Consider the following 16,751-nt stretch of genomic DNA (forward strand, 5'->3'; position numbering starts at 1 on the left):
GGAGAGATCCTGCCTCTGGCCAGGCGCAGCATGTTTTTGGGGTGCGTCATTCCAGCAAAATGGAGCAGTGGCTGTGCTGTGGTAGGAAAAGCTCTGACCAGCACAGTCCTGCCAGGTGCAGAGCCCTGTTTCCCAAAGACAAGGGTGTGAGCAGTCCTGTCTTCCTCCTCTGGTGGCTGTACGGCATGGGCAGGCGCTCTGCCCAGGGCCACCTCATTGCCTGTATGTCCCGGTGGCAGTGCATGGGTGCAAGCACCCTTCCTTTGCTGTCTGCAGCCCCGTCATTGTGGAGATCCCACACTTTGCCTCATATGGGCGCAGAGACCGCGAACTGGTGGTGTTGCGCAATGAGAATGGCTCTGTCTGGAAGGAGCACCACAACCGCTATGAGGAGAGCTACATGGACCCGCTGCTCAATGGCATGGATGAGGGTGAGTGTGCCAGGCAGGCAGGGGCTTGGCACCATGTGGCTCACCACAGGCAGGGCTGCAGCTGGCCTGGGTCATGGGATGGGGCTGAGTGTGGCACGGTCGGAGCAGCTCGCAGGGGGCGGTGGGTGACAGCCGCAGGCTTGGTGTATGAGCATTGATGGCTGTGCTGCCCTCGCAGAGCTGGAGAGCCCAGAGGAGCTGGACAAGAAGAGGGTCTGCCGCATCATCACCACCGACTTCCCTCTTTACTTCGTGGTCATGTCCCGGATTCGCCAAGACTGCGATCTGATCGGCCCCGAGGGAGGGTGTTTGAAAAGCACACTGGTGCCCATGGTACAGGCCACCTTCCCAGACACTGCTGTCACCAAGAAAGTGAGGCTGGCCCTGCAGGTGAGCCCCGGCAAGCCTGGCCTGGGGCCCCGCTGGGCTCCTGCCGGCAGGGGTAGGAGTAAGCCCAGGCCGTTCCCCAGCCCGGGGCAATCCAGCCCTGATGCCCATGGTTGTGCTGCCCGCAGGCGCAGCCCGTGCCTGATGAGCTAGTGACTAAGCTGCTGGGGAATCAGGCGACCTTCAGCCCCATCGTCACGGTGGAGCCGCGCCGGAGGAAGTTCCACCGCCCCATTGGCCTCCGTATCCCGCTGCCACCATCCTGGAAGGACAATCCCCGAGACAGCGGTGAGGGTGACACCACCAGCCTGCGCCTGCTCTGCAGTGTGATCGGTGAGGCTGCCAACCCCTGCTGCGCAGGCAGGCGTGCTCTCTGGGGGGACGGGCTGGGCTGCCTCAGTGGGATGCAGCTCCTGGGAGCTAAGGACAGGTCACAGCAGTGGAGAGAGCAAATGCCTGGGGGATGCTTATGGAAAGGCAGCATGCTCACCCTTGGTTTCTGCTGCAGGAGGAACAGCCCAAGCCCAGTGGGAAGACATAACAGGCACCACGAAGTTGGTCTATGAAAATGAGTGTGCTAACTTCACCACCAATGTATCTGCCAGGTGAGTGCTGGGTGGCCATGTGCTCATCTGGAGACATCTGCTGCTCCTTGGGCCCTCTTGGGGTGCAGCCTGTGCCGGGAGAAGCCTCCTGCCCCGGTGCTCATTGTGGTGCTGCCCCATTCCCACATGCAGGGCAGTTGCCTCCAGCCTTGAGACCCCCATGCTGCCTCACCTCACGTCAGGAAACACTCAGGAGAACTGGGTGTGCAGAGGGAAGGGGCCATTCCTTGTGCTTGGGTGGGTCCCCCATCACAGATGAGACTGCTCCTGTACCCAGAGCTCTTGGGGCACCCTCTGCGGTGCAGTTGCTTGGTGGCGGGGGGCAGCTCTCCTGGTGCCACTGGGGAACCTGCCCGGCAGCACCCCAACCCAGCCCTCCCGCAGGTTCTGGCTGGCCGACTGCCCGCGCACAGCCGAGGCCGTGCACTTTGCCACAATGCTGTACAAGGAGCTGACGGCCGTGCCCTACATGGCCAAATTCGTGGTGTATGCCAAGATGAATGATGCACGGGAAGGCCGGCTGCGCTGCTACTGCATGACTGATGACAAGGTTGACAAGACTTTAGAGCAGCATGAAAACTTCACTGAGGTGGCCCGCAGCAGGGACATTGAGGTTTGTCCCCAGCAGCATGGTGGGGGCAGCAGGGAGAAGGCTGCCCAAGTAAGGGGGGACTGATGCCAGTCAAGGGGCCTGGCCCTGGCCTGGCGAGGGGGGTCGGGGTTACCTGCCCTGTCCAGGGGCAGGAGAAGCAGCTCTGCACAGGGTCTGAGCCCGTTTTCTGCTCTCTGCCAGGTGGTAGAGGGGATGCCTTTGCACATTGAGCTCTCAGGGAACCTGGTGCCTGTCAAGAAGGCCACTCAGCCCCGCACCTTCCTCTTCCAGTCCTTCCGAGAGAATCGTCTCGCCATCCCCATCAAGGTAACGGCAGGGTGCGGGGCTGGGCTGCAGTTGGGGCCCCTGTGCCTACCCTGTGTCAGTCCACCTAACCGGGCTCTTGGTGCTCAGGTTCGGGACAGCAGCCGGGAAGCCAGTGGCTCCCTGTCTTTCTTGCGCAAGGCCATGAAATACGAGGACCTCCAGCATGTGCTCTGCCACCTGAACATCAGCATACCACCCTGCACCAAGGTCAGTGCCAGGTCTCTGGCACCTCTGGGAGGGGGTGGCAGGGCCCCATCCCTCCCCCAGGTGCAGGAGGCAGCCCTCACTGTCAGCTTTTCTTCCCCAGCTGCTCCACATGGCCATGCTGTGCCACTCTGGGGCTGCGGGAGAAACAGTGGTGCCAGGGCAGAGCTGCTGCCCTCTTTTTGAGCTGGTTTGTCCCCACTCTCACAGGGAAGTGGCAGTGAGGAGCGGAGGAGGACACTGACGCCATTGTCTCTGCGGGAGCGATACAGCACCCTAAGCGAGGCCAGTTTTGGTACGCAGCCTGTTGGGACTGTTCAAGCCCACTCACCACCTGTGCTTGGGGTGCCCAAGCCCATTGGAAAGGCTGGGCTGACCCCGTTGTACTCACGCTCGTGGCAGCTTCCCTTTCCCTGAGGGTTTCCTTGGCCCTGCCTGCAGGGCAGTGCCATGCCTATGGGGCTGCGAGACCCCCACAGCCAGCACCCCTTCCCCCTCTCCACCCTGGCACAGAGCCCTGCGCAGCTGAAGCTGTGACTCCCTCTTCTCCTCCAGGCTCTCTGAGCAGCACGGACAAGGCAGACCAGAAGATGGTCGACATAGCGGAACAGCTGGGCCTCAGCTGGGCTGGTGAGTCCATACCTGAGCGCTCTGAGGATGCACAACACTCCTCGGAAAGCTGATGCTTAGGAAGGCTGGAAACATGCTGCAGGGTGGAGTGAATATGCTTTACACTGCCCAGGGAGCTGGGCCCTGATGCAGTTGCTGTGCATGCAGTCTGCATAGCTCCTCTGGCAGGCTGGCCTTGCCTCCCAGCACTTCTGCTAAACTGGGAGCATACCCTGGCACTGAAATGACCCTTCTTGCAGCTGTGCACGCATTCACACACATGTGCACAGATACCAGGCTAGGATTTTGTTCTGTCTCGTATGTATTGCTGCTGTTTGTGGAGGCCCAGCGCTGCTGTTGCAGCCGCACACCCAACAGCAGTACCCGCACTTCTCCTTAGCCTGAGACACTGCTACGCTGATCACAGCCAGCCTGGGCAAAGGGGCTTCGACCTCTTGCCCCATCCCAGTTCCTGCTTCTGCATGCGCTGCTGTGTTCAGCTGCATGTGACATGGGGGATTCTCTGCTGGGTCGGGCTGAGCCCTTTACAACATCCCTAGCCTTTTTGACTCGGGAGCTGGTGGTGGGCGCTGGAGGATGTGATGCTGAGATGTGGTGTCTCCCCCAGAGCTGGCACGTGAGCTGCGTTTTGGGGTGGATGACATCAACAGGATACGTGTGGAGAACCCCAACTCCCTGCTGGAGCAGAGCATAGCCTTACTCAACCTCTGGGTCAGCCGCGAGGGCAAGAGTGTCAAGAGTGAGTACCTGGGGTGCCCTGTTACAGGCGTGGAGGTGGCAGGGCTGGCTGCGCAGAGCAGCATGTGCATGCTCAGGGGTCACTGGCTGGCTTTACACTGCTGGTTCATGCGCACCTGCCCACCTGGACGGTGCCAGGGGCATGGCTATGTTCCCCCAGTGACCGGTTTGCTGACACTGGCTTCCCCCTGCAGTCGAGAGTCTGTACACGGCACTGAGGAACATTGACCGCAGCGAGATTGTCAATACGCTGGAGGGCTCCGGCCGGCAGAGCCGCAGCCTGAAGGGCAGCTGGCGCTACATGGACAGAGACTACTCCCTCTCGCCGTCCCAGATGAATGGTGAGTCCTGACTTCTGGTGGGGACTGCAGGAGGGCGCTGGGGGCAGAGTCCATGCAGACAGGTCGGGGCCGACCAGGGTGCGCCGGTGGTCTGCTGGGAGCAGAATGGGCACAAGGCATTGCCGACAGACGCAGCCTCTTCACCGGGACTTACGCTGCAGGAAGCTTGGCCGTGCCATACTGCTTTCTCAGAAGCTCTCCAGGTGGGGTGGACACATGTTCCCTACCCTGACGTGCCAGTGAGAGGTGCCTCTGGCTGTGCGAGCTGAGCTGTGGCCAGGGAGCTCACGGAGTCCTGGCTGGCTGCGGTGGTGCGCCCAGGCAGGGTCTGAGGCAGAGTGTGCCTGGGTGTGGGGACACAGCCAGGGTCGGCTGCAGTGTGTGCCGCCGGGGAGCCGGGCAGGGACAGAGCTTTGTGCTGCTGCAGCCCTGCGCTGTGGCAGCGCCTGTACAGCACTGGCTCATCGCTCTCTCCGTCTGTCTTTCCCCTTGTTTTGCTCTCTCAAACATGCCACCTAGCGCCGTCAGGTGCAGGCACTCCTGTGGGTCACTTCTTGTCACCTCTCGCCTCTGAGCTCATCCTGGCCTCTCCTTCTCTCATCTTCCTCCACTGCCTGTCTCCACTGTCTCCACCTCAGCTGAGGCCTCCGGGAGCCGCGTCCTGCTCCGGCGACTGCATGTCATCAGGGACTGCCCCTCTCATGGCTGTCATGCTTGCAGGCTGGAGGTCCCAGCTGTCCCCCATGCCTTGGCTGTGGCTAGCAATCCCTGGCTGCCTGGGGAGCAGAACGGGTTCTCTGCTGATCTCTGGGGGTGGAAAAGGGGCTAGTGGCTCAGAGCTGAAAAAGGCTGAGCAAAGCCACCTGCGTGGGTGGGAGTGCCTGGCTTGGCTGCAGTCCATATCGGTGTGCCTGGGCTGTGCACGTGGCCCTGGCTGATGAGGCCATGACAACTGCTTGTGGCCCTGGAGACACCAACAAGGTTGTAGGGGCCTGGCTGCATCCCCCAGGGCCTTGGGGTTGCATGACATGTACCAGGGCCATCCTTCCCTGCTCATGGTACTACTTCCAGCCTGCTCCTCTGTGCTGTGGAGAGGGGTTGACTTCGGGAGACAGTGCCTGCCAGACTTGGCCACCTGAACTCCAGGCTGACCATCAGCTAGCTGATGCTGGACGGGGGCTGTGGGCAGGGACCCGGGGGGTGATGGAGCAGGGTAACAAAGAGGCACTGTATCCTGCAGCGTGGATGGGGCATCGTGTGGACCCCAGGCCAGTCCTCCCTGCAGGGAGCAGGCAGCCCCAGGGCCTGCCCGAACCAGCTGCAGGACTCGAAGGGAGGGAGGCATGGCAGCACTTGCAGGGACCATGCAAAGGCAGCAGCTGCTGTGAGCGCAGCCCTGCTTATCCCAGCCACTGGGGTCTGTGGCATGCCCATTGCTGTCCTTGGGGCAGGCACCCTCCCAGAGGCTGTTTCCCTTCTCGCCCCACTGTGCTTCTGTGTGCGTGAGACAGCTGCTGGAGATGTCACCTCTGTCTGCCCATATAGGTTACGCTTCGCTGCAGGACGAGCTGCTGTCCCCCGCCTCCCTGCATTACACGCTGCCATCCCCGCTGCGTGCCGACCAGTACTGGAATGAGGTGGCCATCATGGATGCTATCCCCATGGCTGCCACCGAGCAGGATGCCCTGATGGAGATGTCCGACATGCAGGTGTGGTCCTCGGGGCTCACCCCCTCGCTGGTGACTGCTGAGGACTCCTCTCTGGAGTGCAGCAAGGCCGAGGACTCGGATGCCACAAGTGAAGGCCGGTTCCCAGGGCAGCTTCTAGCAGACGTGCATGGCCCAGACCACATGGGCTCTATGGACCTGGTTGAGGATGACACAGTGGACTCAGATGCTATGAATGGCCTGATTGACCTTCTAGAGCAGGAGGAGGGGCAGAAGCCAGAGGGGAAGATGCCAGCCGGTGATTGCCAGCCAGGGACCGGGGAGCGGGACCCGGAGAGTGAAGTCTCTTTTGTTTCAGTTCAGCAGAAGGTGCAAGCCAGGATCACTGCATCACCTACCATTAGCCATGTCATGGAGAAGAGCGCAGACAGGTACTGTGGCCTGGAGCACTGGGGCGGCTGTGGGAGGGGAGCAGAACTGCTTCGCCAGCTATTGCCCTGCGCTGGGCCAGCTGCAATAATCTCCCAGCTTTGCTTGCTTCTCTGCTGGTCTCCAGCTCTGGAGCCTGGTCATCCCAGGCAGACAGAGCAGTGGCTTGGGCCATGTGCCTTGCGCCTCTCTGGAGGTGCCCTGGGGTGCTCCTTGCAGAGCACCTGGGAGGGACCCCAGGCAGACAGCCAGGCCCTGCATGTAGGTTGTGCTTACTGGAGCCATCTCAGCCTGGGCTGCATCCCGCTGCGTTCCCAGTGGCACTGGTACCATGAGGTTGCTGGCAGGGCCCAGCGATGCTCCACAGCGTTGCCTTAGACCCTCGCAGCCAGGCCGCGAGGCTGTGGGGCGGGCAGGGAGCGTGGCAGGGAGCAGGCCTGCGCCCTTTGTGCATCTGCGTTTTGTGCTGCTTGTGCCGGGCGCCCAGCAGTGCCGTGAGCTGGGGAGCCCAGCGCCTGGCGGGGTGCAGGCTGCGCTGGCTGCCTGCCAGAGGTAGGCTGGTGCTTAGGGTGCAGCACTCCACGGCAAAGCTGACTGCCTCTCTCTCTCTGTCTCTCTCTCCCTGTCCCTGTCCCTCTCCGGTGCCCAGGCTGAGGGACTGGAATGCAGAAGGCTCCTTTATCTCCTGCCTACAGGACCTGACAGCGGGCTCCTGGCAGGAGGGGGTCACCCGAAGGCTGCTCCCGACGCACACCACGGCCTCCGGGGCACAGGCCCAGGAGCAAGAGCAGCTCCTAGTGCCGGCCGTGGAGCTGATGCGGGTCAGCTCCACAGAGGACAGCAACTGGCAGCCCCAGCACCCCACGGGCGGCTGGCAGGAGGAGGCAGACAGCCGCTTCTTTGGGCAGGTGAGGGTAAGAGCAGGGGGACCCGGCCCCACAGGAGGTGGAGACCCTATGGACAGAGCTTTCCCAAGCCTGCTGCAAGGCCAGCTGAGCTGAGCGGGTGCTAGAGGAGGCACAAGTCTCCTGGCACGCTTCCTGCCCCCTGCCCCCAGGGGTGCCTCTGAGCCCAGAATAGCCTGCTGTGCTTGATACCTGAGCTCTTGCTCTCCATTTATAACGCAGCCAGCCTCCCTGCCTGCTTCCTTATTGAGTATCTGCTCTGGCTGCTGGCCCAACAGCCTGCTGAAGCCAGAAATAGAGCTGGTCTAGGGGCCAGGCTGGGTGGTGGGCGTCCCGCCATAGCCACACGGAGCCGGCAGGTACAAGGTGAGGGCAAGCGCCTTTCCCTGGCCAGGGCACACACAGCCATCCCGGCAGCACGGCATGCTCGGAGGTGATTGCTCAGCTCTGCAGTGTGTGTCTCCCGAGTCACATGCAATTCCAGTGACACCCCGAGCCCCTGGCTCCTGCCCAGGGCTTCATTTGTCCCGTGACAGAGGACTGTGCGCTGCCCTCCCACCAGAGGCAGGAAGACAGGTTGTTGGCGAGCTGACGGAGAAGGGGCACAGGGCTGTCCTGGTTACTGCCTGGCTGGGGACGGGTGGTGCTGTCACAGTCCTGGACCCACGACATTGACAGAAGCTGTCAGCGCAAAGGACGCCCCACCTGCCTGCTCCCTTCTCGCCGCCCACAGCCAGCTGAGCTGCGGCAGCTAGGGTTACAGCAGTCCTCCCACAGAGCCCAGGCACCGCGCTGCGACAGCTGCAGACCCGCAGGGCTGCTGCTGCCCCGGGGGCTTTGCGCGTCCCAGCTGAGTAGCATGGCTGGGCTCTGAGCAGCAGGCTCAGACCCGCAGGGCGCACGAGCAGCTGCGTGTGCTGAGGCAGGATGTGGGCTCTCCTGGCCCAGTTGCTGATCGCCCTGGTGCTGCTGGCCTTCTTCCTGGTCAGCTGCCAGAACGTCATGCACATCGTCAGGGGCTCTGTCCGCTTCCTGCTCAAACACGCCCACCGCGAGCTGGACAAGGAGCTCGGGGAGAGCCAGGGGCTGGCGGACGACGAGGAGACTCTCTCCACCCGGGTCGTCCGCCGGCGCGTCCTTGTGAAGGTAATGAGCAGGGAACCGAGAGACCAGCCCAGGGGCTGATGCAGAGGAGAGCAGTGAAGGGATGGGGCAGGGTGGGAGACAGAGGCTGTGGGGTGCGTGTCAGGGGTACTGTTCTGCCTGCAAAGGGGCTCTGCTCACCCCCCCTGAAATGCCCTGATGTCCCTCCTGTCACTGCAGGGGAATGAAGTCCTTCATCTCCCTGGAGAACAGGTGACTGAGGAGCAGTTCACAGATGATCAAGGCAATATCATCACCAAGAAGGTGAGTGATCAAGGGCACGGTGCGGGCAAGGGCATGCCACAGCCTTTCTCCTCTCCCCTCTGCCCAGCTGCCCTGCTTCTCCCTGCAGCCCAGGGGCCCATCCAGGGCACCTGCGTCCCCCATCTTCAGTTACGGTCACAGCACTTCTCCGGCCGGACCCTGCACGTGGGGCAGAGGCTGCACGCCACGTGCAGTTCAGGGCCAGACCGGGCAAGGAGGGAGGCATGGTGCCTGGGGGCTAGCTGTGATGCCCGGCTGCACGGGTCTCCACAGGTCATCCGGAAGGTGGTGTGTCAGCTGGGCCCTGGTGACACAGATGACAGGCCGGAGCAGGAGGAGCTGATTCTGGAGGGCTCCCTGCAGGACCCCCAAGACCTGGAGGCTGAGGACGATCACTTAATGAAATACTCCATCCTGCACCGGGACGGCCTGGGAGCCAAGGTACGGTGTGGCTTATAGCCCACCTTGCAGGCACCCTGCCTGGGGCCAGCACCGCCTCTGCAGGAGTCACGGGCTCTGGGGCTCCGCCACCCCCTATTCTTTCTTCTGCCCCGCTCTCCTCTTCTGTTTCCCCTCTAAGGCTTCCAGGGGCAGCTCTTGCCTACTGCACCAGTCTTCTTCTCGCTCCGTGTCTTCTGCCAACTGACTCTGCCTTTCCCTCTCCTGTCCTCTTCTGTATGTCTGTCTGTTCACGTGGGTGATGTCCTGCTTCCTGCCCCTGTGGCTTCCTCAGGAGGAGGTGCGAGTGCGTGTCCCGAAACCAGAAGGCTCCGGGGGCAGGATGGGGGCTCAGATAGTGAAACGAGCCAGCCTGAAAAGGGGGAAGCAGTGACCCCTCAAATGGCCTCTTTTGAGGTAACCCCACCTTTGCTCTTCCTTCTATCCCAGCTCCCCGTGCTGCTGCCTGCACTGAGCTGCTGGTCATGCGCATCCTCCTGGGGAAAGCGTAACAGGGCTGTGCCCAGCTCTCGGCCTGCGGAGAGGGGTCTGCATAAAAATGCTGAGGTTGGGCAGCGGCATGCCCGTGCTGCTAACCCGGGGTCAGCCTCTGCGCTCAGCACTCCGCTGCGGCCACAGCCCCAGGGGCTGCTACTGCAGTCACAGCACCCTGGGTCCTCAGTGACAGGGGCTTGTTACTCCTGGCTATGCTGGGCTACAGTGGAGGGATGATCCTTGTCCAGAACCGCTCCAGGGAGTGGATAGCATTCGCATGGGGGCTGAGCAGAGCTGTCCCCTTCGTCCATAAGCACTAACTGTGCGGCCTTGTGGCAGACGAGGCTGGCCCTTGGAGCCTGGTGCCCCTGCCTCCCCTTCCCACGGGGTGCAGCTGGGCACCGGCAGAGCTGTGGGCCGGATGGGGGGTGTCACAGCTCTCGGCCATGGCCTGCTGCCTCTGCTCGCAGTGCTCCTGCTGGGAGCTGCAAGCGGCTGCCGCTGCCAGCCAGGCGTGGTGGCACGAGAGGGCGGCATTGAGGTCTGCTGAAGCTCCTGTGGCCAGGAAAGGAGGTGCGGGCCGTGGCAGGGTGCTGCTGGTGGACGTGAGGGCAGCAGGGATGCAGGAATGGCGGGGTGCAGGAACATGATGCTTGTAGGGGTTGAGGGCAGGGCACCTGTCTTTGGCCCGGGACATTTCTTCCATTGATCCCCAGTGTGAGCACTGAATCGTCCCTTGAGTTTCGTGCACTCCCTGCTCCCCCTGCCCTCCCTGTTGGGTGGGACTAGACCAGGCTCAAGGCAGGGTGCTTGGCACAGCACACTTGGACCCGGCTGCATCGTTGTTCTCCGCACACTCGCTGCTGGGCTGGCAGTGCAGCACTTGAGAAGGTGCTGCACGCATGCTCCCCGGCTGCCAAGCACTGCCTGCGCCAGGGAGGAGGCTGCAAAGCAGGGGCAGTCGGTCCTCTGGCCTCTGCTGTACATGCATGGCTGTGTCTGTCTGTCCTCCCTCTCCCTCCTCTCTCCACTGTGTTAGTGGGCTCTCTGTGGGTGCATGGCAGTCAAGAGGCTTGTTCTTGTGGACACATGTTCATGCAGACCTGTGTCCCTACACCTACTGCCTGCCCCGCTCCACAAACAGTCCCTGGGTCTGCCTCTCTCTGGGGCAGTGCTCCTGCTGCTTTGCTCTTGCTGTTTTCCGTAGCGTGCAAAAGTGGTCCAGGGTGTGCATTAGGAATGTAGGGGGTCTTACCCACTGACACCGCCAAAACTTGTCTTGTGGTAGCTGGGCAGGATGGGTGCGTGTGGGACAAGAACAGGTTGCAGAAGGGGCTGGGACTGCAGCGTACCTGGCTGCCCCCACCCTTTCTCCTGGCTGTGCCACCATGAATTCCTGGTAACCCCACCTCTCTCTCTCTGTATCTCCCCAGGATCTCACCTCAACACCAAACCACTGAACTCCACACACGTTCTGACACATACCTGAGAAGAGAGGAGAGGAAAGCAGAGAGTGGAGGGGAGCAGGGCTGGCTGTACATGTTTCTATAGGCTAATGGCATGATTTCCGTATGAGACATACTTACCGTCCTATCCGCATGACTGACTGACTGCAAGACGCATGAGCTACAGTACTTAAAACTGACGGAGGGGCCTCCGTCCCTGCCCCGCTGCTGCCAGGAGCCCAGAGACAGCAGCACGCACCAGGGGCATCCTCTCAGCTCCTCTGGGAGGCAAGAGCTGGACTGGCAGAAAACGAGAGGGAAGGAGACTCAACCCTCGTGCGTTCGCGTGCGTAAATGCATCCCCACGCCCATGCTCCAGCTGCAAGAGGGAAGCTGGGGCAGCACAGCACTGCTCACCATGGAAGGAGAGGTGCTCAAACCCCCCATCGCCCGTGCTGCCTCTGCTGGACTCGCTTCTCATCCCTCTCAGTGAGTGTCGGGTTATGGGGAGGGCAGCAGTTGCCAGGGGGTGTGAGATGAGAGTTGCAGGGAGCACAGCTGCCTTGGGCAGAGGGGCTGGTGCAGGGCTGCCCTTCCTCTCCCCAGCACGTGCAACGTCTGCCGCCAGGGCAGGGCTCTGGGCTGAGCACTGAGCTCGTTGCTTGTGTTGAAAGTGTAAACTGTACAGCAATCAGCCTTGTGTATATGAACCAATAAATACTATGCAAACCCCTAGGGACACTCTAGCAGTATGTACAAAGCACTAACAGCTCTGCTCCCAAATACCTCTTCAGGCTGCAGGACGGGCAAAACCTTTGGAGTGCGTGAGCGGCTCTGGTGAACGGAGCTGGGAGGCTATAGGAGTAAAAGGGCAGCAGACTGCCCCTGCTCGGTGCCCCTCTGGCTGAGCCTGGCCCCTTCCTGGCCTGAAGAGGGGGGCCCACAGGTGCAGTCCCACGGGCCTGTCGATGGTGCAAGCCCCAGTTTGTGTGGGCTCCAGCTGGGGTGAAGCTGTAGGCCTGCACTGAGGTGCTTGGGGCCCAGGGACAAGGGGTAGTGAGGCAGAACAGGGGATGCTTGTGCCACACACGGGGTTGGGCCTAGCTCTACTCAGCACAATATCTGCTCAGGAGATGAGCCAGGAGCTGGCAGGAGCCAGCAGCCCTGCACTACTCACCCAATGCAAGGGCTTTGCAGGGTCCCCTGGCCTCCCTGTGAGGGCACAAATGAGCATAGCCCGTTGACCCCGTGGATGCTGATCCTCCCAGGACCAACCCCCGAGACACGGGGGGCTGCTCCCCCGGTGGCTGCACGTTGGCCAGGTGAAATGCCCTGCTGCAGCCAGCCTGGACCAACCAGTCACCCTGGGAGCTCGGGCAGCCCCAGGGCCAGCTGCTCCAGCAGGAGAGCAGCGACGGGCAGAGCTGCCCAGGCAACTCTGAGGTGTGCAGTAGGTTGAATCTGCTACAATACTTGACCCCAGGAGGGCCGGATGCAGGTAGTGGCAGTAGGTCCCATGTCCCCAACTCTGTCCTTTACCTAAGCAATGTAGGGGGCTGGTCTTTGTAGCACAGTGGTGTGGGGACACCCTGCTCTTTCCCCCGGAGGTGGTCCTTTCACAGGGCCCGAGTTTGCTCTCTGAGGCCATGTGCAGAATGAGCCCACCTCCAGCTTCAGGCTGGTGGCCCTGGCAGGGCAGCCCCGTCTCGCGGTGGGTGTGCATCTGCCAGGAAAGCTCCCGGCTCCCCTGCGGTCAGGAAGAAGCCTAGCTGCAGCGAAGCAAATGACCCAGCTTAGCCTTGGAGAGCAAAGCAACGCCTTCCCCACCCCACCCCGAAGTTGAGCCATACAGGCACAGACTCTCCATCCATCGCCCTTGCTGTGTACAATAACCTCCCTAGACCCACTGCGGCAGCTGACTCCGTAGCATTACTGTAGAGTTGTGTGTGGGTCCTGTGCTTTGGCCTTGTATACACCTTAGGGAATGTGCTGTGCTGCAACCGTGCCAGGCACCTGCAGTGACATCGCTTTGCGCTCAGATTGCTCGTAGGGCTGGTAGGGGGAGGCTGCACCCGACATTGAGCCTAGAGAATGCTGCAGTCTGCACACTAGAAGCTTTTTAGAAGTTTTAAAAAATTACTTTTATTTCCTTTTTTTAATTGTTATGGAAACAAGCCTTTTGGATCTCCCTGTCTTAGCCCCTGATGTATAGATCATTTCCCTGTACACCAGCTACCAGACTATGAATTAATAAAGAAACCAACACAGACTGTGTCTCGTCTCTGCTTTTCCGAGGGTGCAGGGAAGACTGAGGCTCCGGGGTGTGTGGCCAGGTGGGCTTCCCCGCGCCCGCGCCCCGTTGCAGGAGGGCAGGGAGCGGTCGGGGGCTGGCGGCTGTTTGCGCTCCGCCATTCACGGGGGAGGCCAAAGGCTGCAGAAACGTGCGTGCCCCCGAGCGGGTCTCGGGGCCGACCAGGCGGCAGCGGCTCCCCGGACGGGCGGGGAAGCGGCGCCCGGTGCTGCTGCGGGGGCGTCCGAGCCGCACCGGGGGCAGCGGCGCGGCTGTGCCCCGGCCGCCGAGACCCCCGCCCGGCGCTGTCCAGCGGCCCGGCCCGTCCGGTCCCGTCCCGGTCCCGGTCCCGTCCCGTCTCCGCCCGGCGCTGTCCAGGGGCCCGTCCCGCCCCGTCGCGGTCCCGTCCCGTCCCGTCCGGCGCTGTCCAATGGCCCGTCCCGTCCGGTCCCGTCCCGCCCCAACCCGGCGCTGTCCAGGGGTCCGTCCCGCCCCGTCCCGTCCCCGCCCGGCGCTGTCCAGGGGCCCGTCCTGTCCTGTCCTGTCCCGTCCTGTCCTGTCCCGTCCCGTCCCGTCCCGGTCCCCGCCCGGCGCTGTCCAGGGGCCCGTCCCGTCCTGTCCCGTCCCGTCCGGTCCCCGCCCCCGCCCGGCGCTGTCCAATGGCCCGTCCCGTCCGGTCCCGTCCCGCCCCAACCCGGCGCTGTCCAGGGGCCCGTCCCGCCCCGCCCCGTCCCGTCCCGTCCCCGCCCGGCGCTGTCCAGGGGCCGGGCCCGTCCCGTCCCCGTCCCCGTCCCCGTCCCCGTCCCCGCCCGGCGCTGTCCAGGGGCCCGTCCCGTCCTGTCCTGTCCTGTCCTGTCCCGTCCCGTCCCGTCCCGTCCGGTCCCCGCCCCCGCCCGGCGCTGTCCAGGGGCCCGTCCCGTCCGGTCCCGTCCCGTCCCGGTCCCCGCCCGGCGCTGTCCAGGGGCCCGGCCCGGCCCGTCCCGTCCCGTCCCGTCCTGTCCTGTCCTGTCCTGTCCCGTCCGGTCCCCGCCCCCGCCCGGCGCTGTCCAGGGGCCCGTCCCGTCCGGTCCCGTCCCGTCCGGTCCCGTCCCGCCCCGTGCCCCCGCCGCCGGCTTTCAAAGCGCAATTTGTCTGGGCCGGGCCAATCCCGGGCTGGCCCCGCGGCGCAGCCAATGGCGGCCGAGGCCGCGGAGAGCCGGCCAATGGGAGCGCCACCTGCAGCCGCCCGGCCAATGGGAGCCCTGTATTCTAATGGCCCTCAGCTTTATCAGAGAAATGTTGGCGCTCCCCAAGCCCAAGTTGAGCGGCCGGGGCCGGGGCCGGTGCCACCTCGGCGGGGTCAGCCCCAGCCGCTCGCCCTGGCCCTGCCCGTGGCCCGCGAGGGTCCCAGGGCCGGCCGGGTGCCCGCCGGCCGGGACGGAAGGCAGGGCCCAGTAGCCCCCGGGCCGGTGGGGATGGGCTGGCCGTCGCACCCTCGGGGAGCCGGGCTCTGAGGGCTGCCTCGGCACCGCAGCCATGGATGCCAACCTGCCAGGCACCTTCCTGCTCAACGGCCCCTCGCTGGGCGCCTTCCCCGAGGCCAAGGCGCCCGTCTGCCAGTACTCGGTGCAGAGCTCCTTCTACAAGCTGGGCCCCCCTGGGCTTGGCGCCCAGCTGGCTGCCGGCACCCCCCACGGCATCTCCGACATCCTCAGCCGGCCCGCGGCGACGCCGAACGGCAGCCTCCTCCCTGGCTACCCCCACGCGGGCGGATTTAATGGACTGAGCTCCCCGGGCGTCTATTACGGGCCCCAGGTGGGGGCCCTCCCCAAGGCCGCTGGCGAGTACCTGCCGCGGGGCCGGAGCTGCTGGGCAGAGGCAGCCCCGGACTGGCGGGGTGGCCGGCAGTGCGGCGGCCGTAAGTACACGGGGCTGGGGCGGGTGGGTGGCGGGAGGGTGCCGCAGGTGGCGGGCACCCCAGAGAGCCCCGAGCCATCGGCACCGGGGCAGCTGCCCAGGCCGCAGCTTCTCCACCGCCCTGCGCGAGGCATGGCCGCTCACCCTGAGGGCTGCCCCTGGACGGCGGGAATGGCCCCGGTGCCAGAGCTGCCGAACTTCAACCTGCCGTGGAGGTTCTGGCTCGAGACCAGGGGCAGCTCCGATGGCAGAGATTAACTCTTTGCTTAGCCTCCAGGCAAGCTACAGCCGGCCAGGACAGGCAGAGCCCGCCGCCCTGGAGATCCCCCATCCCTCCGGCAGCTTCGCTGGGGTCAGCGCACAGCCCAGCTCGGCGCAGAGACGGGCAGGACGGCTGGCCCTGGGCTGGCAGTGCTGCCTGCCCGGTGGAGAGCTGGCAGGGGGATTTGTAGAGCATGTTGCTGCTGTGCCGGGGGGTAGGATGGGTGCACCCCCTGCCCCGTGGGGAGCCCCGGGAGGCTCTGGGCCAGGGGCTGGGTGCAGCTGCTCAGCACCTGCAGCCATGGTTACCTTCCCCGCTCTACAGCCGGTGCTCTTGGAGCAGCTAGGTCAGGCAGCTTGGCCGTCCGCTCCCAGCACAGTTATGAGCCGACCAGCTCTGCCTGCCTTCCCGTCATGCATCCTGCAAGGTGTGGGGCATGAAGGTACCGTGTCCCCGGTGCTGCGGGGCTCTGGGGTCATGCGCTGCTGCTAGCAGCCCTTCCCCTCTCAGCACAGTGAATCAGCTCTGTCCTGAGCAGGAGGTGCAGAGCTGGGTTCTGGCTCTGTGGGGCCCGCACAGAGGGCAGCTCAGCCCTCCTGGGATGGGGCTGAAGCCTTGAAGCCAGAATACGGTTTTAACTTGGAGGGGAGGCAGTGCAGAGGGACTCTGTGGGTGCTGAGGGCTGGTGGGTGTGCTGGTGCTGTGTTCGGGAAGGGGAGAGCTGCCCAGAGCTGTGCACTGCAGAGAGCCCAGGTGCTCGCCCACCTCCCTCCTCCTCTCCCGCAGCCCCTGCTCATCTGGCTGACAGCATCCATAAGAAGAAGCACACGCGCCCAACCTTCACGGGGCACCAGATCTTCGCTCTGGAGAAGACTTTTGAGCAGACCAAGTACCTGGCGGGTCCGGAGAGAGCGCGGCTGGCCTATTCCCTTGGCATGACCGAGTCCCAGGTGAAGGTGAGTGTGGGTCCCTGCGTGGCATGGGGGTGTGGCGTGATGGCTGCTAACTGAGACGGTCCTGTGGGGCGGCAGGTCTGGTTCCAGAACCGACGGACCAAATGGAGGAAGAAGAGCGCCCTGGAGCCCTCCTCGTCCTCGCAGCGGGCAGGGGGCTCTGGCGGAGAGCGGGTGGCCTCTGAGACCGAGGACGACGAGTACAACAAGCCCCTGGACCCTGACTCGGATGACGAGAAGATCCGGCTGCTGCTGAGGAAGCACCGTGCGGCCTTCTCGGTGCTGGGCTTGGGCACGCACAGCGGCTGA

General features: G+C 63.7%; 2 protein-coding genes across 3 annotated transcripts in view; both read left to right on the forward strand.

Moving 5' to 3' along the window:
* ANK1 (ankyrin 1) overlaps nt 1-13,310 on the forward strand; it is a 68,367-nt gene extending 55,057 nt beyond the window's left edge. For both annotated transcript variants that reach the window (XM_075724125.1, XM_075724123.1), the window contains 16 exons: nt 277-431; nt 610-821; nt 947-1,151; nt 1,327-1,423; nt 1,808-2,036; nt 2,217-2,342; nt 2,430-2,549; nt 2,757-2,841; nt 3,102-3,176; nt 3,784-3,915; nt 4,109-4,255; nt 5,801-6,353; nt 7,001-7,259; nt 8,580-8,663; nt 8,937-9,104; nt 11,030-13,310. In XM_075724125.1, coding sequence (XP_075580240.1) covers nt 277-431; nt 610-821; nt 947-1,151; nt 1,327-1,423; nt 1,808-2,036; nt 2,217-2,342; nt 2,430-2,549; nt 2,757-2,841; nt 3,102-3,176; nt 3,784-3,915; nt 4,109-4,255; nt 5,801-6,353; nt 7,001-7,259; nt 8,580-8,663; nt 8,937-9,104; nt 11,030-11,056 — 2,674 coding nt within the window. In that variant the 3' untranslated portion in view covers nt 11,057-13,310. The remainder of the gene's footprint in view (nt 1-276; nt 432-609; nt 822-946; nt 1,152-1,326; nt 1,424-1,807; nt 2,037-2,216; nt 2,343-2,429; nt 2,550-2,756; nt 2,842-3,101; nt 3,177-3,783; nt 3,916-4,108; nt 4,256-5,800; nt 6,354-7,000; nt 7,260-8,579; nt 8,664-8,936; nt 9,105-11,029) is intronic.
* A 1,536-nt stretch (nt 13,311-14,846) lies between these two features.
* On the forward strand, nt 14,847-16,751 carry NKX6-3 (NK6 homeobox 3). The gene is made up of 3 exons (XM_075724127.1): nt 14,847-15,228; nt 16,276-16,445; nt 16,521-16,751. Exons 1-3 carry the CDS (start codon nt 14,847-14,849, stop codon nt 16,749-16,751), a joined length of 783 nt encoding a protein of 260 aa, XP_075580242.1.

The sequence above is a fragment of the Pelecanus crispus genome, chromosome 21, assembly GCF_030463565.1.
Source record: "Pelecanus crispus isolate bPelCri1 chromosome 21, bPelCri1.pri, whole genome shotgun sequence".
In the NCBI taxonomy this organism is placed as follows: Eukaryota; Metazoa; Chordata; class Aves; order Pelecaniformes; family Pelecanidae; genus Pelecanus; species Pelecanus crispus.